The following is a 17,098-nucleotide window of genomic DNA, read 5'->3' on the forward strand; positions in this document are numbered from 1 at the left end:
TCTCTCTCTCTCTCTCTCTCTCTCCTCTCTCTCTCTGTCTCTGTCTCTCTCTGTCTCTGTCTTTCTCTGTCTCTCTCTGTGTCTGTCTCTGTCTCTCTCTGTCTCTCTCTCTGTATTTCTATCTCACCTTTACTTATTCCACTTATTCCTTCCCTCTCTCTCTCTCTTCTCTTTTCTCCTCCTTCCATTTCTTCTTCCTTTCCTTCCTTCTCTCTTCCCTTCTCTTTCCTTCTGTCTCTCCCTCTTTTCATTCCTTTTTTCACTCTCTCCTTTTCTTCTTTCTCTTCCCTTTTCTATCCTTTATTCAGTTCCTTTGCTCCCTTCCTGTTTTCCTTTTTGCCTTCACTTCCTCCTTTCCCCCCTTCCTCCCTCCTTTTTCCTCCTCCCATCACTTTTTTCTTTTCTCCCTTCCTTTCCTGAAGTAAATCTAATTTAATCCCACTATCTTTAAAATGAAGTTGTGACCCAGATAAATGAAAAAATTTACCAAGATACACATGTAATCAGTAGTAGAGGATTAATTGTGTGTGACTTTGGACAAGTTTATGCTCTTAGACTTCAAAATGAGGGACTTAAACATAATGTCTTCTAGGATCCTCTTCGGCTCTATATAATTCCCTTAGCTTTTGTCACCAATCTAGTATCTTTTCAATTGCACTATTGCCTAAATGAAAGCATAACTAGATATATAGTTGACAATTTTAGTCAGAGATTCAATGTAGAATGAGAGAATCGTGAAAAATTAGTTCTAGAAGGGATCTGAGAAGTCACTAAGTCCAACCACTTCTATTTGTCTATTAGAACTGGGTCAACTCTCACTCTCCCAGACTTACACAAATGAAACAGATTTTCTGAATTTAAACAACCCAGGTTTCCTGACTACTAGATCGGGGTTTTGTTTTTTATCACATACACTCTCTATATGCAACCCTGTACTTCCTAATGAGGTAGTTAGTTAATACAGAGGATAGACTGCTGGCCAGGGAGTTCATAAGTCTCCTTATCAGGAGTTCAAATCTGGCCTCAGGCTAGATGTGTGGTTGAAAAACAAATTTATTTTTTTAATGGTTTTTTTCCCAATTATGTGAAAAATAATTTTTAATATTCATTTTTTTTATAAAACTTTGTGTTCCAAATTTTCTCCCTTTCTCTATTCTTTCCAACCTCCCTAAGATGGGAAGCAATTTGATATGTTATATGGACAATCATGTAAAACATATTTCCATATTAGTCATGAACAATTAGAACTTTCTAAAAATATGATAGCTCTATAATCTTCAGACTTTAGTCAGTTTCCCAAATGATAACAACAAAGTCTGGTTTTCCATTTTATTTTTTTTCTGAGTAAATTTGATTGGTCTTGATGAATAATGAACCTATCTTGAAGCACTTGGAATTCTCCAGGAACAGAACAGAATGAATAAAACAGAGGTCAACATTTAGAAAGTATTTCCTTTGTGCAATCAACATTATTTAAAGTGTCTGGAATTTATAAAAAATAAAACAATTCATTATGCCTTTTCTATTTACATCATAGTTATTTCTAACTTTTCATATTGTCTCTTATCTGTCTCCTATCTCCTATTAAGTAAAACTACATCATGATAAAGAAACCCAGCTGGACTAAATGGTCTTTACCTCTCTGTTGCCATGTTCAATTTTTTTGCTACTAGTTTTGTTTGTGTTTGTGTGTGTGTGTGTGTGTGTGTGTGTGTGTTTTGTCAAAGACACTCTCTAGCTCATTTTGCAGATAAGAAACTGAGGGAAGCAGGATTAAATGATTTGTCTAGGTTCATAATCTACTAAGTAATCCTATGGCAATTGATAAGAAAACTACTGCTGCATTAAGATAGGCATAGTATCCAGACCAAGGGAGGGACTAAGTGTTCCTGCCTTCAGCTCCTGCTCTAGCTACTGTACCACCTAGGAATTATACTTTGTTATTTCTTCTCTAGAGCCTTACTGTATTTTCCATCACTCAGAATTCAACTTTCAGTAGTCTTTTGCACTTATATAGTTTCCATTGTGTATATTAGTATTTGGTTATGCTTATTAATTGTATATTAATTTACGTGCCTCTTTTCAAGCATCTCTTACTTTTTCATGATTCATTTTTTTATTTTTTCATTATGTTCAAATAATACCATGTTTTCAACCATTCCACAATTGACGGACATCCATTTTATTTTGAGTTGTTTAGAAGTCTTCTTCATAAATCCTTTTCTCATAGGTATATATTTCCAGAGTAACATTCATTTGACATTGTCATCCTCACTTAATAATTCTGCACATTTATTATTCTTTAGTTCCATATCATATTTTCCTATAAAAATGAAGCTTTTAAATCTGTTCTCTAGTCAAACCTTTTTCACACAGATATTGTGTTAGAAAATGTGTCTCCTGATTGGCTCCTTTTCTGTCACTTTCACTTTTTTTCTTCCCACCTTTTGGTTTCACTGTTCATTAGTTAGTCTTTCTAGTATTCAGGAAACAGAGGAAGAGGGAGAGAGAGAGAAACTATAGTTAGTCAACTATGTTGTTTATTAGAAGCTCTGAATTTAAAATTATTGACAAAAATTATTCCTTTTTAGGTTATTCCATGTCACATTTGTCTTGCTCCCCATTAGCTCAGAAAATCAACATTTGGCTATGTCTTTTGCTGGATACATTTTTTTTTCAAGTGAGCAGACATTTTTAAACATTCTAATGAAAATATTAACCTCTGGCTGATGTTGCCATATTCAAAGGACTTCTGGCAGAGCACCTGGAACCAAACATGAAGAACATATCTCTTTCTATTAGCTTTTTAGGTGATGAATTAGTCAAATTTGACATTTATTTATCATAATTTTTAAGAGAAAATCAATACTTTCATTCAGTCATCTTTGTGCATGATTGACAGAAATGGCCTCTTATGCTCATGATTAATCATGCAGTGGTTAAATTTTAAACTAGAAAGACTTAGTAATAGTATTTTTTCCTCAAAAATGAAAGGAAAATTTGTATGGATATTATTCTGAAGAATCATAGATTTCTGAAGGGAATTCAGTGCTGCCAGTTCTGTACATTAGCTGAGGGTTCACAGATTTTTCCATTGGTCTATAAAATATTTTTAGTTTTGAAGTTCTGAGGGTAATTCCTCAGAGGTTGCTCTCTCTCTCTCTCTCTCTCTCTCTCTCTCTCTCTCTATATATATATATATATATATATATATATATATATATATATATATACAGTCAATTTAACACTTCAATACTAGCTTCCCATTTGTAAAGATTCCCTTAACAAACACTAAAGAAAAAGATCAGTTTGCACAAAATTTCATAGATTTCCTGTACCCTTTCCTTTTCTTCCCCCTCCTTCTCTCTCTACCATCCAGCCCTGAGTTTATGTTTGCTAGACTGGAGAGGAATAAGGGATTTATTCAGTGGCTTATCTTATTGGGATTGGGGGAGGTAGATAATCTATAGCTCTGGCAGAACATGAAAGACAGGAGCAACAATAACCTGCCATCCCCTAGAAACTGTCTAGTTACTGAGTATTATGGAAATATGTCACATCTGGTTTTTGGAGATTGTCTTATTGTGATTCAGAGTCCCCATTTACTTGGAACTATAGGGCAAGCCATTCTTGCACTGAGTAAATTAGGATCGAATTTCATTTTAGGATATGTTTCCATACATTCAAAAAGAAAAAAGGTTCAGGTCTTTTTCTCTCCAAATTCTTTTATCTTATAAGAAAGAATTTGTGGAGCAAGGGAAACCCTGCTCTGTAGTTAGTTTTGTCTTATTCAGCAAAGGAAGTAAATAGTAAAAAAATAGTAAATAGAATGGTAGACCTTAAAGTGATTTTAGAATTAACACAATATGTATATTTTTTAAATTTAAAAATAATCACTAGTTTGAGAGAAATCAGGTTATGTGCTCGATAATTATTGGTACAAGGCTAGGCAAACTGATTCCCAGACCTAAATTCTTTCTAGTAGTCTACATATTTTAAATAAGTGATTTCCATGAACAATTAGAAGAAGTACACTTGTAGATGCAGTTGGGGTGAAGTGAACACTGTGTTCGAAGTCAGGATGACCTGAGTTCAAATCTGCCTTCAGATACTTTCTAGCTATGTGACATTGAACAAGTCACTAAGCCTCTGTTTACCTCAGTTTCTTCAACTGTAAAGTGAAGATAATAATAGCAGATTGTTATGAGGCTCAAAAGACATAATATTTGTAACAACAACAAGAAGAATAACAGCAACAACCCTCAAAACAAAGTAGTGTTTAGCAAAGTATCTGGCACATAGTATCTATAGAAATACTAATTCCCTGATGAACTAAAACCATCTGTAAAGGGTTTGAAACTAAAGGGATCAATGTAAAGTCCTTAGTATAAGTCTAAAAATATTAACTCTGCAATATACTGGGAGGAATTTGGCTTCAAAACAGTTAATATTAAAAAAATGTTTAAGAGATTTTGTTGACTTTGAGGTTAATGTGAATCCTATGGTAATTGATAAGAAAACTAATGCTACATTAAGAGAGGCATAGTGTCCAGACCAAGGGAGGGACTAGGCTCACTGTAGTATGCCCTGGTTATACCACATATGAATTATTGCATTTACTTCTGGCCATCTTATTTGAATGAATAATCTGGACCTTGTCCAAAGAAGGGAAAGCAAAATGGTGAAGGGTTTCCAGTTGTTCAGTTGAGGAATGTTTTGAGTTGCCTTGGATTTAATCAGGACAAGGGAAGACAAAGAAGACATGATAGCTTCTTTCAAATATTTAGAGATAAAACTATTATATAACTTCTATAAGATAAATAAGATAAGACAAATTAAAATATCCTTAAAGAACTTATAATGCAAGTAGGGCACACTAAAGCTGACACAATCATTTAGTAAAAGATAGACTGTGATAGGAATCATACGAAAAATAGAAAGTGTTCAAAATAAGAACAGATCACTTCTGGGCAAGAAATCAGGGAGAATTTATGTAGGAAATAATGAGCTATTACTTTGAAGTATAGGTAGAATTTGTTCAGATGGAGATTTGAAAGATATAGATTATTTGAATCTTGTCATATATATCTCAGAAAAATGTTTAATTACATGTTTTCTGAAATGCAACAATCTAAATAGACTCCAAAACACTAAGCCCACATATTTAAATAGACTTCCTACTTGTATGAATTATGCCAGCAAACAAACATTTAAGAAAAAAGGCTTAGATTCAGTAGTTTGAGGGATAGTACTGAAGTGAGGAAATAGAAGGCAGTGGGTAATAGAGAATGCATAAGAATTTAGAGTTCAAAGTCAGCAGTCTCACTGGAACATAAAAAACAACCCCTAAGAAACCATATTTGCAGTTGTCAACTTGAAAGTATAAGTCATTCATTATGGATTAAATAGAAAATGCCAGGTTTACCTATCCCAAGAGCCACAATATTATGAATTTCAATAGAATGGCAAATATAATCTAGAGTTATAAAAAATTTGGTTGACAGTATGGGGGGGTGTTTTAGAGAAAATACATGCCAGATTATGGAATGGGTATATTAGTGAAGGGTTAATAGATATAGAATGGGTTTTAGTGAAAAATAATATAGAGTGGGTATATTAGTGAAAGACTGGAGGGCTTTGAACTGAGAACTCAAGGAAGGGTAGTTTCATAATCCCCAAAGGAATAGAGGAAAAGTCAAAGTATTTACAAGTGAATTTGCAAGAATTAATTCTGTTTATTTTAGAAAGAAAAGCCGTTCACAAAATCATATTGTAGGGATATAGGTTGTCAGTATTATCCTAAGAGATGATAATCAGTTCCCTGGCTCCTACCACAGTTTTAAAAAAGTAACAGTGAGGAAAAGGCATCATAGTTCTACTTGAGAAATCCAAAAAGGGATTGAAATAGTTATCCTGGGCTTGTCTTTGGTACATTATTAGTTGAAAAAGTAAGGAAGAAAAGTTTTTTTTTAAGGTAAACATCTAAGGTTACCATGGCAGAAGGAATATATCTAAACCTAGGATTTGGAGTTGTCCTAGAAATAGATTTGTTTTTAATTTCTTTTTATATCTTAGTTTTCATACCCATGAAATGAAGCTAAAAATGCCAATTCCTTCTGATGAAAGAGCTAAGAAAGGAATCAGTTTTTGGAATACAAGATGAGTTGTATGGTGTGTTCTTTAGAGTAGTCCCCTAGAGTTGAGAGCATTGCTAAGCCTTTCTGGTGGCACTCAAGGCTCAAGACATTGATGTGCCTGTTGCGACAATAAGAGATAATATAATTTCAGTTTGATAAACATGAATGAAATCATTGAAATGCAATGATAGTGTATGCATCAGCCATTATGTATAGCTTCATTATGTCAATGTAGTTTTGATAATTTTTGTGCAAGACAATCTCCTGCAATTAAAAAGTCTTCAAACTCTATAAAATTTAAATAATTTAAGGGATGGCTAGGTGGCATAGTGGATAAAGTTCTGGTCTTGGAGTCAGGAGTACCTGGGTTCAAATCTGGTCTCAGACACTTAATAATTACCTAGCTGTGTGGCCTTGGGCAAGCCACTTAACCCCATTTGCCTTGCAAAAACCTAAAAAAAAAATTCAAATAATTTAAATACATTGTGAAAAGGGGCATTAGGCATTGAAAAAATTTTTTTAAGTTAATCTTTTAATGGAGTTTCTTGGTAACATTATATTCCACAAATATATTACCACCAGAAAATGAAAATGTTTTGTGTAATTGAGGACCACTTGAATTTTTATTATGGCCTTAGAAATCTATAGAATAGAATCAGGGAAACTTGAAATGTAATTAGAAATGAAGAGAATATGAGGCAGCCAGGTGGCACAGTGGATTGAGCACTGGCCCTGGAGTCAGGAGGACCTCAATTCTAATCTGGCCTCATACACTTAATAATTGTCTAGCTGTGTGACCTTGGGGAAGTCACTTAACCCCATTGCCTTAAATAAATAATAATAAAAAAATAAATGAAGAGCATAGGTAAATAAGAGCATAGGTAAATATGACATCCATGGCAATATGGAAATTCTGAATTTCTTGGATCAAATGTAAATTGTTATGAAGCAACTTTGATACCTTGAATTGATAAACTATGTCTGGGAATGTTGTTTTTTCTTTGTCCTTGCCCTGGAAAACAAGGTAATATTACTGAAATCAATATAGAATCTTGGACAGATCTGTGACCGTATGTGTGTTTTTATTTGTGTACATTCACATCTTCATTCATTCTGTGCTTTAGCACAGAATCCAATTAGCCCAATAAATGTATCTGATGACATATGTAGTATTTCTTCTTTCAGCACTATCACAATCTTAAATTTTTATTTTTTTAAATTTTTTTTAGGTTTTTGCAAGGCAAATGGGGTTAAGTGACTTGCCCAAGGCCACACAGCTAGGTAATTATTAAGTGTCTGAGACCAGATTTGAACCCAGGTATTCCTGACTCCAGGGCTGGTGCTTTATCCACTGCACCACCTAGCTGCCCAATCTTAAATTTTTAAATTTAGTTCAATTCAGAAAACTGCACATTTAAAAATATTATTGTAATATTTAGGTTGGAATAAAAAATGCTTGTCCAATTCACAGTCTTTTCATAAGCATGGTACTTTTAATGATCCATGTTAGTACCAGCATAGAAGGGAAAATAGCCATTTGTCAGGACTTTTCCTGATTACAAGGATTTCCCATGGACTTTTTTTTTTTTTTTTGCAAGGCAATGGGGTTAAGTGGCTTGCCCAAGGCCACACAGCTAGGTAATTATTAAGTGTCTGAGGCTGGATTTGAACCCAGGTACTCCTGACTCCAGGGCTGGTGCTCTATTTACTGCACCACCTAGCTGCCCCTCTCATGGACTTTTGAAAGGTTGAAAATTACTAGTTCTTTTTTTTTAAACTTAATTTCATAAATTAAATCCTTTAAAGAGTTTGATTAGTATTAGCATGATTGTACATTATCAAAGGATTACAGATTTGCACCTGGAAGAGACTTTAGAAGTTTTCTAATCTAATCCCTTCACTTTACAGATGAAGAAACTTGAAACTCAGAAAAATTAAATGGGTTGCCAAAGGTCACAGAAGTAGTAAGTAACTAGGATTTGAACCAATCTATTTTGAATCCAAATCAGCATGTTTCCTACTACACCATTACCATTTATAAGAATACAACAGGATCCTTTTTCTTTAATTAGCAACTACAATTCAGAGAGAGAGAAAGTAGCTTTGCCTTTACTGTTGTCTGACTATGACATACCTTAAGGTTATGGTCTGATTTCATAATATCAACTTTGTATAATGTTTGAACAATGATGTTGCCAGCGGCTAGGCATACAGAATAGCTTTGGTCATTTAGAATCACAAGACTAATAGAAGTTTAGAGCTGGAAACAACCTTAGAGGTAAGCTATGAAACTTTTGATGATCAAGTTTATCTGATGGCAATACGAATTTTAATTTACAGTACCCTCGTTCCACACCAGTTCACTTCTCCAAATTACAAAAACTATAGCTGTTCCTGCTCTACCTTGGCTCTCCCTAAGCTCCTGGTGTGGATTAGAATTAGAATGTACATTAGTTTCTAATGATTCTGAAGTAATTGTGAATTTATGTGAAAAATCTAAAAGTCTAAACTAGTTTGTTTCCTTTTTTTCATGAGTAAAGACCCAGTTAATAAATTCTGGTGCAGGGAATCAGCTTTCCTAGCAGATTCCTAATAAACAATTTCCCCTCCAGGTTAATATAATAGGCAAACACCTTTTGCTGTAGCAGACAGCAGTAGTTAATGAAAGAATAGTTTACATTATGATTCATTATTTCAAAATGTCAGAAAAAAGGTGGATTTGTCATGAGATTTTTAAAATTCTTTTCACTATTCTTTAGTAAAGAATAAAAATTTTGCTTTCCTAATGTCAGTGGATTCACTCAATGCTTGTTTTTCAGGCCTAGTTCAGACAACCGGCGCCAGGGTGGTAGAGAAAGATTGACCAGTGCTAGTGACAAGGGAACCTTGGCCATGGAATCCACCAAGGAGACTCGCTACTGTGCAGTCTGCAATGATTATGCATCTGGCTACCACTATGGAGTCTGGTCCTGCGAGGGCTGTAAGGCCTTCTTCAAAAGAAGCATTCAAGGTAATAGTGTGTTGAAAACAATTAATCAGCATGTTTATTTCTTAGAGAAAAATGTATGTGATTAAGAAGGAAGAAACCTTATAGACTGAGTTCATTTAACATAAACACACATAATTGGTGACTGCAGGTTGTATCTCTGCCTTCCCAAGCACTTAATATATGTTGGTTGAATTGAAAGAGTGGGCTCATAGCTTCATGTATTTAGAGCTGGAAGCAACTTTACAGGTCATCTAATCCAATACTCAAGGAAATTAAGGAAATAAGATGAATTTCACAGGATGGTGAATTTAAGACCTGAAAATGATCCTAGGTTCCTTTGTCTATGTTGCTTTCTCATTAGAAACTAAGGACTAGTAGATATTAGGGAAGATCTGCCAAAAATTTTGAATGATCTAAGATGATCACATCTTATTTTAAGTATGTGGGAAGAGAGAGAAGATAAGAGCAAGGAGTCAGAGAGAGCCTTTTCCTCCAGTGCATTAATAGAAAGAGAGGGAGAGGAAGACAAAAAATACCTTGCTAACATGCAAATTTTGTGGATAATAGATTAAGACATTTAATATATTTCAAAAATTTTATTGATGTCTATTTTTTGTATCATAGTCATAACCAGATCTAGCATTTCACCCCTTACTCCCGGTCCATTGAGTCTTCTCTTATAACCAAGAAAACTATCTTTAGCACAGAATCCAATTAGCCCAATAAATGTATCTGATGACATATGTAGTATTTCTTCTTTCAGCACTATCATAATCTTAAATTTTTAAATTTAGTTCAATTCAGAAAACTATCAGTTCCAAGGTTGGTGACTTCAGTGATGATGAAGCTGTCATTATTAACCTTAAATAACATTTAATATGTGTTCTCTTATAAAGTTTTCTCTTCCTGTCTATTCTTTCCCCAAATATACTTCTCTTAAGTCAGCTGATTTTTACCCCTAGCCCATGTGAATGAATGCCTTATCTGGTAGGTAAATGACTTTGGTAGGAGATATAGTTTATTCATCAAAAATAAATGCTTTCTCTATAGTTTTTGAGAGAGCCTAAGAAGTTCTTGGTTAACTAACCATTTGCTCAAAAGGGTGAAATTTTCTAAGTCCTCATGGCCATTGAGTAGGTCTAAAAATCTCAGATAAGTAACTTAACCTTCTAGGTCCTTTTTTCTTTTCTTGGCCTAAATTTAGGGTATTGATCTAGATGAATTCTAAAAATCTTCTTAGTTGCAAAGTTATGAGATTCTAAGTATTTAGAATGCCTACCTATGAACTCTTCTATGTTCTTTGAAGGGTCTAAAAGAAGACTTACAGAGAACTTCTAAGTGGTATAATTATGGTATAATTGCACAAAACAAAATGCAAAATTAAATACCAATTGTGCATTAAAACTAACAAGTATACCAGAGAAACTAAAAAGGAAAAAAATTGGACAATTAGATATTTGAACAAAATTATTAGTAAGATAGTTTAATTCTGGGATTCTCTCCGGTGTGAAACAACTTCTTGTGAAGCTCCTTTACTTTATGCTGGTTAAAAATTCGATCCTCTTCTTGAAAATAGAAATTTTGAGCAGGATTTTTCAGGGTAGCTGTATATAAATGCAGTGTTTATTGAGTCATTGAGGTCTCAGATAATTTTTTAAGATAATGAGATTATTTTAGATTATGGAATTTTACCTTGTATACCATTGATTTATTAGTTATAAAAGACAATATTTTATAAAGCCAAATATAAAAGAGGGTTTCCCTATATTTTCTTTTTTTAAAAGTAACATTTCAATTTACTTTTTTTCTTTTCTTTCCCCTTTCATTTTTATCCTTTATTTCTCTTTATTATCACAATTAATACTTTTCAATTTTCCATTAAACTCTTTCTGTCTCTGTCTCTATCTCTGTCTCTGTCTCTCTCTGTCTCTCTCTCTCTCCCATATATACATGTATATATATGCATATATATGTATATATATATATATATATATATATATATATATATATATATATATATATATACAGCATGTACGTTATTCCCATCCCCAAAATTTTGTTCCTAAGAAATATTTTTTTGATCAAGATTAAAATGTAACACAAAAATGTAAAAAAGTGTGCCAAAAAATGGTGTCTACTTTCAAGTTTGTAACTGAGTGATAGTTGTAATAAGCTTTTTTTTGGTAGTTTTATCACCTAAAGCAATTTTCATTTCAATCTAAATTATTTTTAAAGTATTCAATATGTGCAAGACACTGTAAAACTACTGGGCTAACAAAGGTGAAATAAAGAATATATCCCCTTGCCTTCAAAGAGTTTAAACTCTAATAAAGCAATGAGATTTATAAAGATAGTTATGAGAAGATAGATAATTGAATAGAAGTCAAACAGATTAGAATTTTGGTGAATGAGGGAAAGTCTGTGGTGGAGATCAAGGAATCACAAAGAGATGGGACTTAATATTGAACCCTGAAGAAAGGGAAAGGTTTCAAAAGTTGAAGATATAGAGAAAGTCCATTTTATACCTAGGATGTATGCACCACTAGTGTGATAGGAGAAGGCTGGTTGAAAATAGGGGGTAATTAATAGTTCAGCTAGAATTTAGATGTGAAAATTAGTGTGGATTATGACCCAACAGATAGAAAGGAGGTGAATACCATAACACCAAATTTGTATTTTATCCTACAGGCAGTAGAGGAACCACTGAAGATCTTTTAAGTAAAGGAGAGATATGATCAGACTTATAAATTAGGAAAAAAATTATACTCCCTAGAACTGATTGTATTTTTACAATTCTTAAAATTATTATTTGAATTTGGATATTAAAATAGCTCATAACTACCTGTACTCTGCTTTTTTGAAACTCATTAAGGAGAATGATCTTTATTATTTTTTCATTATTCATAATGCCATTATTATATTTTGCAATTGCAAAGTTTTCAAAGTACCTTTACCACAATGATATATTGAAAACAAAGTTTGAATTGATCAGAACCCTGGAAGGGATCAATAGAATTATAGAAGGAAGAAATTTTAAAGATCATTTATTCCCCAAATCTTATTTTGTAAATTTGTTGAATAAAATAAAGTAATATCTAAGGTGTACTTTACAAACTTTAAAACACTATATAAATACTAATTATTATTTTTAAATGAATGTGCTAACATAGAAGCTGAATATATGGAGGCATCTCTGAAATGTATGCTGTCTGGTTCAGGACTATGCACAAAATGATGAGGGTTTTTTTTTATCAGTTATATTTGGGAGTTTTAGATGAATGTGAATCTGAAGGGGGACGCTAGGCTGAGTCATAAGGGTTTTGCTTCTCATGTTGTCATCATAATTTGAGAGTTTGCAACTAAAAAGCTTTATGGGAAAATGAAAAAGTCTTTGCTTCTTTGTCAGTTACACTGCCTCCCCTTCCCACTCAACAGGCAGAGGGAAAAATGAAAAATCTGAGATGCGGGTGAAGAATGGTGTTGCTGCTAGGGCTATTTTAGTTTTCTGGATTGGTTATTAGATGAGAATCTCTGTGAATCTTTTAATCTTTTTAATCTTTTAACTTAAGAAACAGTGCACCTGATGGGAAAGTACCCAGATTTGAATTTGCTTTTGCTTCTTAGAAACTAATACTGAACTTGCTGAGCAAGACTGATTAATTATTCAAGAACTTGTGAAATAGCCTTTCACTGAATGTATCTTGTTTCAAAAATAAACTTAGGATGTCATCTGTAGAAAAAGATGGCTTCTAGAAATTAGAGCCCACTGATATTAGGGACCTAGTACTGTGTAAACATGCATGTTTGTGGGTGGTAGACTCTGATAAAATAGCTCTGTTTATTTTTCTCCCCATAGTAAAGTAATTCAAGTTACAATAGAGTCTGGGGTTGTTATTGCTTGTCCTTCATTCTTTTTTTTTTTTTTTTTTTTTTTAGATTTTTTCAAGGCAATGGGGTTAAGTGGCTTGCCCAAGGCCACATGGCTAGGTAAATATTAAGTGTCTGAGGTCGGATATGAACCCAGGTACTCCTGACTCCAAGGCCGGTGCTCTATTCACTGCACCACCTAGCCGCCCCTTGTCCTTCATTCTTGAAGAGAATCATGACATCAGGGAGTTGATGCCATGTCATGCAGGTGAATTGGATTTAAATGAGGGAGGACAGTTCAAAGTCACCAGCCTCATTTTTTTCTCCAGAGTCATCTGGGTCCAGGGAGCAGATAGCAACTGGAGATGGCTCTGGATGCAGTGGGAGACCTTGGTCTTTTTAAGCTAAGGTCTTTAATGACTCTGACTGAAGCAGGATAGTTGGCTAGACAGTGTTCTGGACTAACATGTTTACTTGATTTCTCATATTTATATTTATAATAATGCTTCTCCCAGTCCAATATGTAGGCAATATATTGTCCATTTCCCTATAATTAGGAAAAAATCAATAGCTGCTATAGGCACACTGACAGAAAATCCTTTTTAATATGCCTTCAGGATTCTCTATATAGTCTAGTACCTCTTCATCTCAACCTGTTATACCTCTCATTGCTGCATGTAGACTGTGCAATGCCCAGGGCATATCCTTTTGTTAAAATAAATATTGGCAGATATTAAAGAGCACAAGCACTTGTCAGGTTTTCTCTCTGATGCAATCAGAATTATAAGAGCAATAAATCTGGTAGAGCTTTAGGAAGAAAGTAGGAAATAACTAGGTGGTTGTTCAATCTTTTATCGTGTCCAGTTTTTCATGACCTCATGATCCAGCTGCCCATGGGGCTTTCTTGACAAAGATTCTAGAGTGGTTTGCTATTTCCTTCTCTAGGGAATCACCTTTGGGCAGAATTTTCCACTGTGACATGTCTATCTTAGGTAACCCTGGAATGACTCATAATTTCATTGAGCTATGTCAATCTCTCTGCTGTGATAAAGCAGTGATCCAGGAGGGATGGTGGTGTTTACTTGCAATCTCTTCTGTTGGAGAAGGTTAAGACTTTGAATCACTTGAACTGGGGGGGTTCTAAGACGAATTATGGATAAGGTTGATTGATTGGATGCCCACATTACCCGTACTAATGCTGTATTGAAATCCTTGGGAATGGAGAGTCATCAGGCTACCTAAAGATGAAACATGGGAAACATAATAAGACAAAGCTTCCTGTGGAAATTAGTATTATGATCAGGCTTATTGTACTTCTGGGTGAGAATAAATAAGTGACAAATTGTCCCAAAGAATTTATGTTAATAACAACTCTTTACCTAAGGGAAGTCATGTTTGTGCTAGAAAAGTCCTTAGATATTATAGCAACCAACCTCTTCATTTTATGAATGAAGATACTGAGACATAAAGGCTTGCCCAGTTGGGAAACAGCAGAGGTTAGCCTTCTTATGCTCACATTCACTACTCAGAGTAACCTAATATATATTTCTTTATATACTATATGCCCAAGACCATCATCTTTATTTCAGTGAATAACATCTGATTAATATGCTTCCTACTTTGTGTATTCACTTCCCAAATGATTAATTCACTAGAAACAAAAGTTATGAAGCAAAATCTTCGTTAAGACAATTTAGTGTACTTTTTATATTAGGAAGAAGGTAATGATTTGACTAATGCCAAAAAAATGTGGAGAGGTACACATATAGCATCTATGGATTTTCCATATGAATGGACAAATTGATTCGTAAGATGTCCATTGAGATATGTGGAGAATTTATGAACATCTGAAAACATGCTATTTGCCATATTTCTTAAAACCTCTACAGATAAATTTCTACACTTTTGACATTATCAGAGTTCGTTTGGTGATAACTAGTGATTCTGAATACTGTGACCTTCCTTTAAGACACTTGAATATCAACTTCATTCCTAAGGAAATATGAAATTAGGGAAAATCACTTTGTGATTTCCCCTAAAATTTTTAAATGTAAAAGGGAAGACTTAAAGGAGAAAAGAAGTCTGCTGGAAAGAGCAGCCCTAAGAACTTGTGTTTGTGAAGACTTTGCTTTGCTTAAAATGAAAACCTTTAATGGACTAATTGTATTGTATTTGAGCCAATCAAATGCCACTCTTCTCTTAAAGTAAGAAGAATGACCTGAGGCCAACTATAATCAGTGGTGCATCAAATTTGTAAAGTTTCTTTTTTCTGATGAACTCAATTTAATCTTTTATTGGAGGACTGAATGTTAGCTGTTAAGCAACTAAATATCTTTTAAGCATTTACTATGCATGTAGCACTTTGTAGGATACAAAATAAATATAGAGGAAATTTAATCTCATTGAAACAGATAATATGCTTGAAGTATTTACTTGATGTTGGTACCTTGACAGGGGACTTTGAAGCATGTATATGGAATTAAACTAGGTGTCCAAGTTGGAGCAGGTTACTAGTTAGAGTTTAGTTGAAGATAGGCATGATAAAGATCAGAACTGATGGCTGACTTTAGGAGTAGTTGAAGTCAGGAGGCTAGGACTGAAGAAAGACAGAGGAAGTCAAGTACCCTGGATAGCTCCTGGGGATATATGAAAACCATAACTTTGACAAATATTTATACTTTCTATGTGCAGAACACTGTGCTAATTGTTGGGTGAAATACATTGATTAATTAAAAATATTCCCTTTTATCATGTCCAGTTTGAGGAATTAGACAACATGATCAGGGCATCAAAATCCTCAGAAACTAAGTGTTCTGTGTTATCCCAGAAGAGTGGGATTTTTATTGATGGGGAAGGTAAGTATGAGTTTTATGGAGGACATTTGAGCAGGGTCTTATAGAATAGGCTGAATTTCAACAGATGAATATGGTAGAGATCAGGATGGGGTTCAAATGGTATTAAGAGAATAAGGGATTTTTGGTAAGTGAAGCAGTATGAGCAAAAGCATGAAGATTGGAAGGCAGGATATAGGTCAAAGATGGTGGTTCCTCCATTTTAATTGAGTTTATTGCATGTGTGATTAAAAAGATGATACCAAATTGTGGAAAATCTTAAATGGTAGAGTAAAAAGTTTGTGGAAGATCTTAAATGGTAGAGTAAAAAGTTTGAACTTTATTCACTTCATAATAAGGAGTAATGAAAGACATGCAGAAAGTAGTCATATGATAATAGACTCATATAAGGAAGACAATGTAGTTGTTCCTTTCAATAGACAAAGTGTACTGTAATAAGGAGTAGGGGAGTACAGTGTGAAATGAGAGAGGATGGAAGTGATATAAAAGTCATTTCTGAATTAGAATTAACAAGACTTGATAAATGATTGAACATATGAAATGAATGAGAGGAAAAAATGAAAGATAATATCTTAGTTTCAAGCATGAGAAATTGAAGGGAATGGTAGTATAGCCAAGAGGAAAAGCAAAATCCAAAGTAGAAATAGACTATTTTTCTTTGGAAGGAAAGAGATAATGAACTTTTTTTTTTTAGACATGCTGAGTTTGAGATGATGGCAGGCTATCTAGAGGGAGATATTCTGTAGGTAGATTGAGAAAGTCTAAAGTTCAGGAAGAATATGCTTGTTAAGATTGTCTAGTTAAGGATAGAAATATAGTTTTGGAACCATTTATATAGACATAGGCAAATGTCAATTTGTAGAGAAGTTTTGGCAGAGTGACCCAGGAATATGTTCTTGGTCATGTAACTGCTTAAAATTTTAATAAATTACTTGGACAAGGTATAAATGCCATAATTATTAAATTCATAAATGACTCTGAAGAAATGATAATAAGAATAAAAAAGGTCTCAAATCAATAAAATGAAATTTTATAAGGGTAAATGTCAAGTTTTATACTTGGGTTTAAAAAATCAATTTTATAAGTATATAGTTGGATGTCAGTTTGAGTAGCACAGTATCTGATATGTAGTAGGCACTTATAAATATTTGATCAGATTAAAAAAATTATTGGACTACATTTCAAATACAGTAAATTATATATTATGAAATTTAAAAAAAGTCTAATCCACCCTAGTAAAGAGAAGAGAGCAT

At 33.7% G+C, this 17,098-nt stretch overlaps 1 protein-coding gene across 11 annotated transcripts in view; it reads left to right on the top strand.

Moving 5' to 3' along the window:
- Nucleotides 1–17,098, top strand: part of LOC141488096 (estrogen receptor-like) — a 432,648-nt gene that overhangs the window by 221,343 nt on the left and 194,207 nt on the right. For 10 of the 11 annotated variants that reach the window (XM_074187845.1, XM_074187836.1, XM_074187838.1 and 7 more), the window contains one exon: nucleotides 8,957–9,153. In XM_074187845.1, coding sequence (XP_074043946.1) covers nucleotides 8,957–9,153 — 197 coding nt within the window. The remainder of the gene's footprint in view (nucleotides 1–8,956; nucleotides 9,154–17,098) is intronic. The other variant, XM_074187835.1, reaches the window with a different exon arrangement.

This window comes from Macrotis lagotis, chromosome 5 (genome assembly GCF_037893015.1).
Source record: "Macrotis lagotis isolate mMagLag1 chromosome 5, bilby.v1.9.chrom.fasta, whole genome shotgun sequence".
In the NCBI taxonomy this organism is placed as follows: Eukaryota; Metazoa; Chordata; class Mammalia; order Peramelemorphia; family Peramelidae; genus Macrotis; species Macrotis lagotis.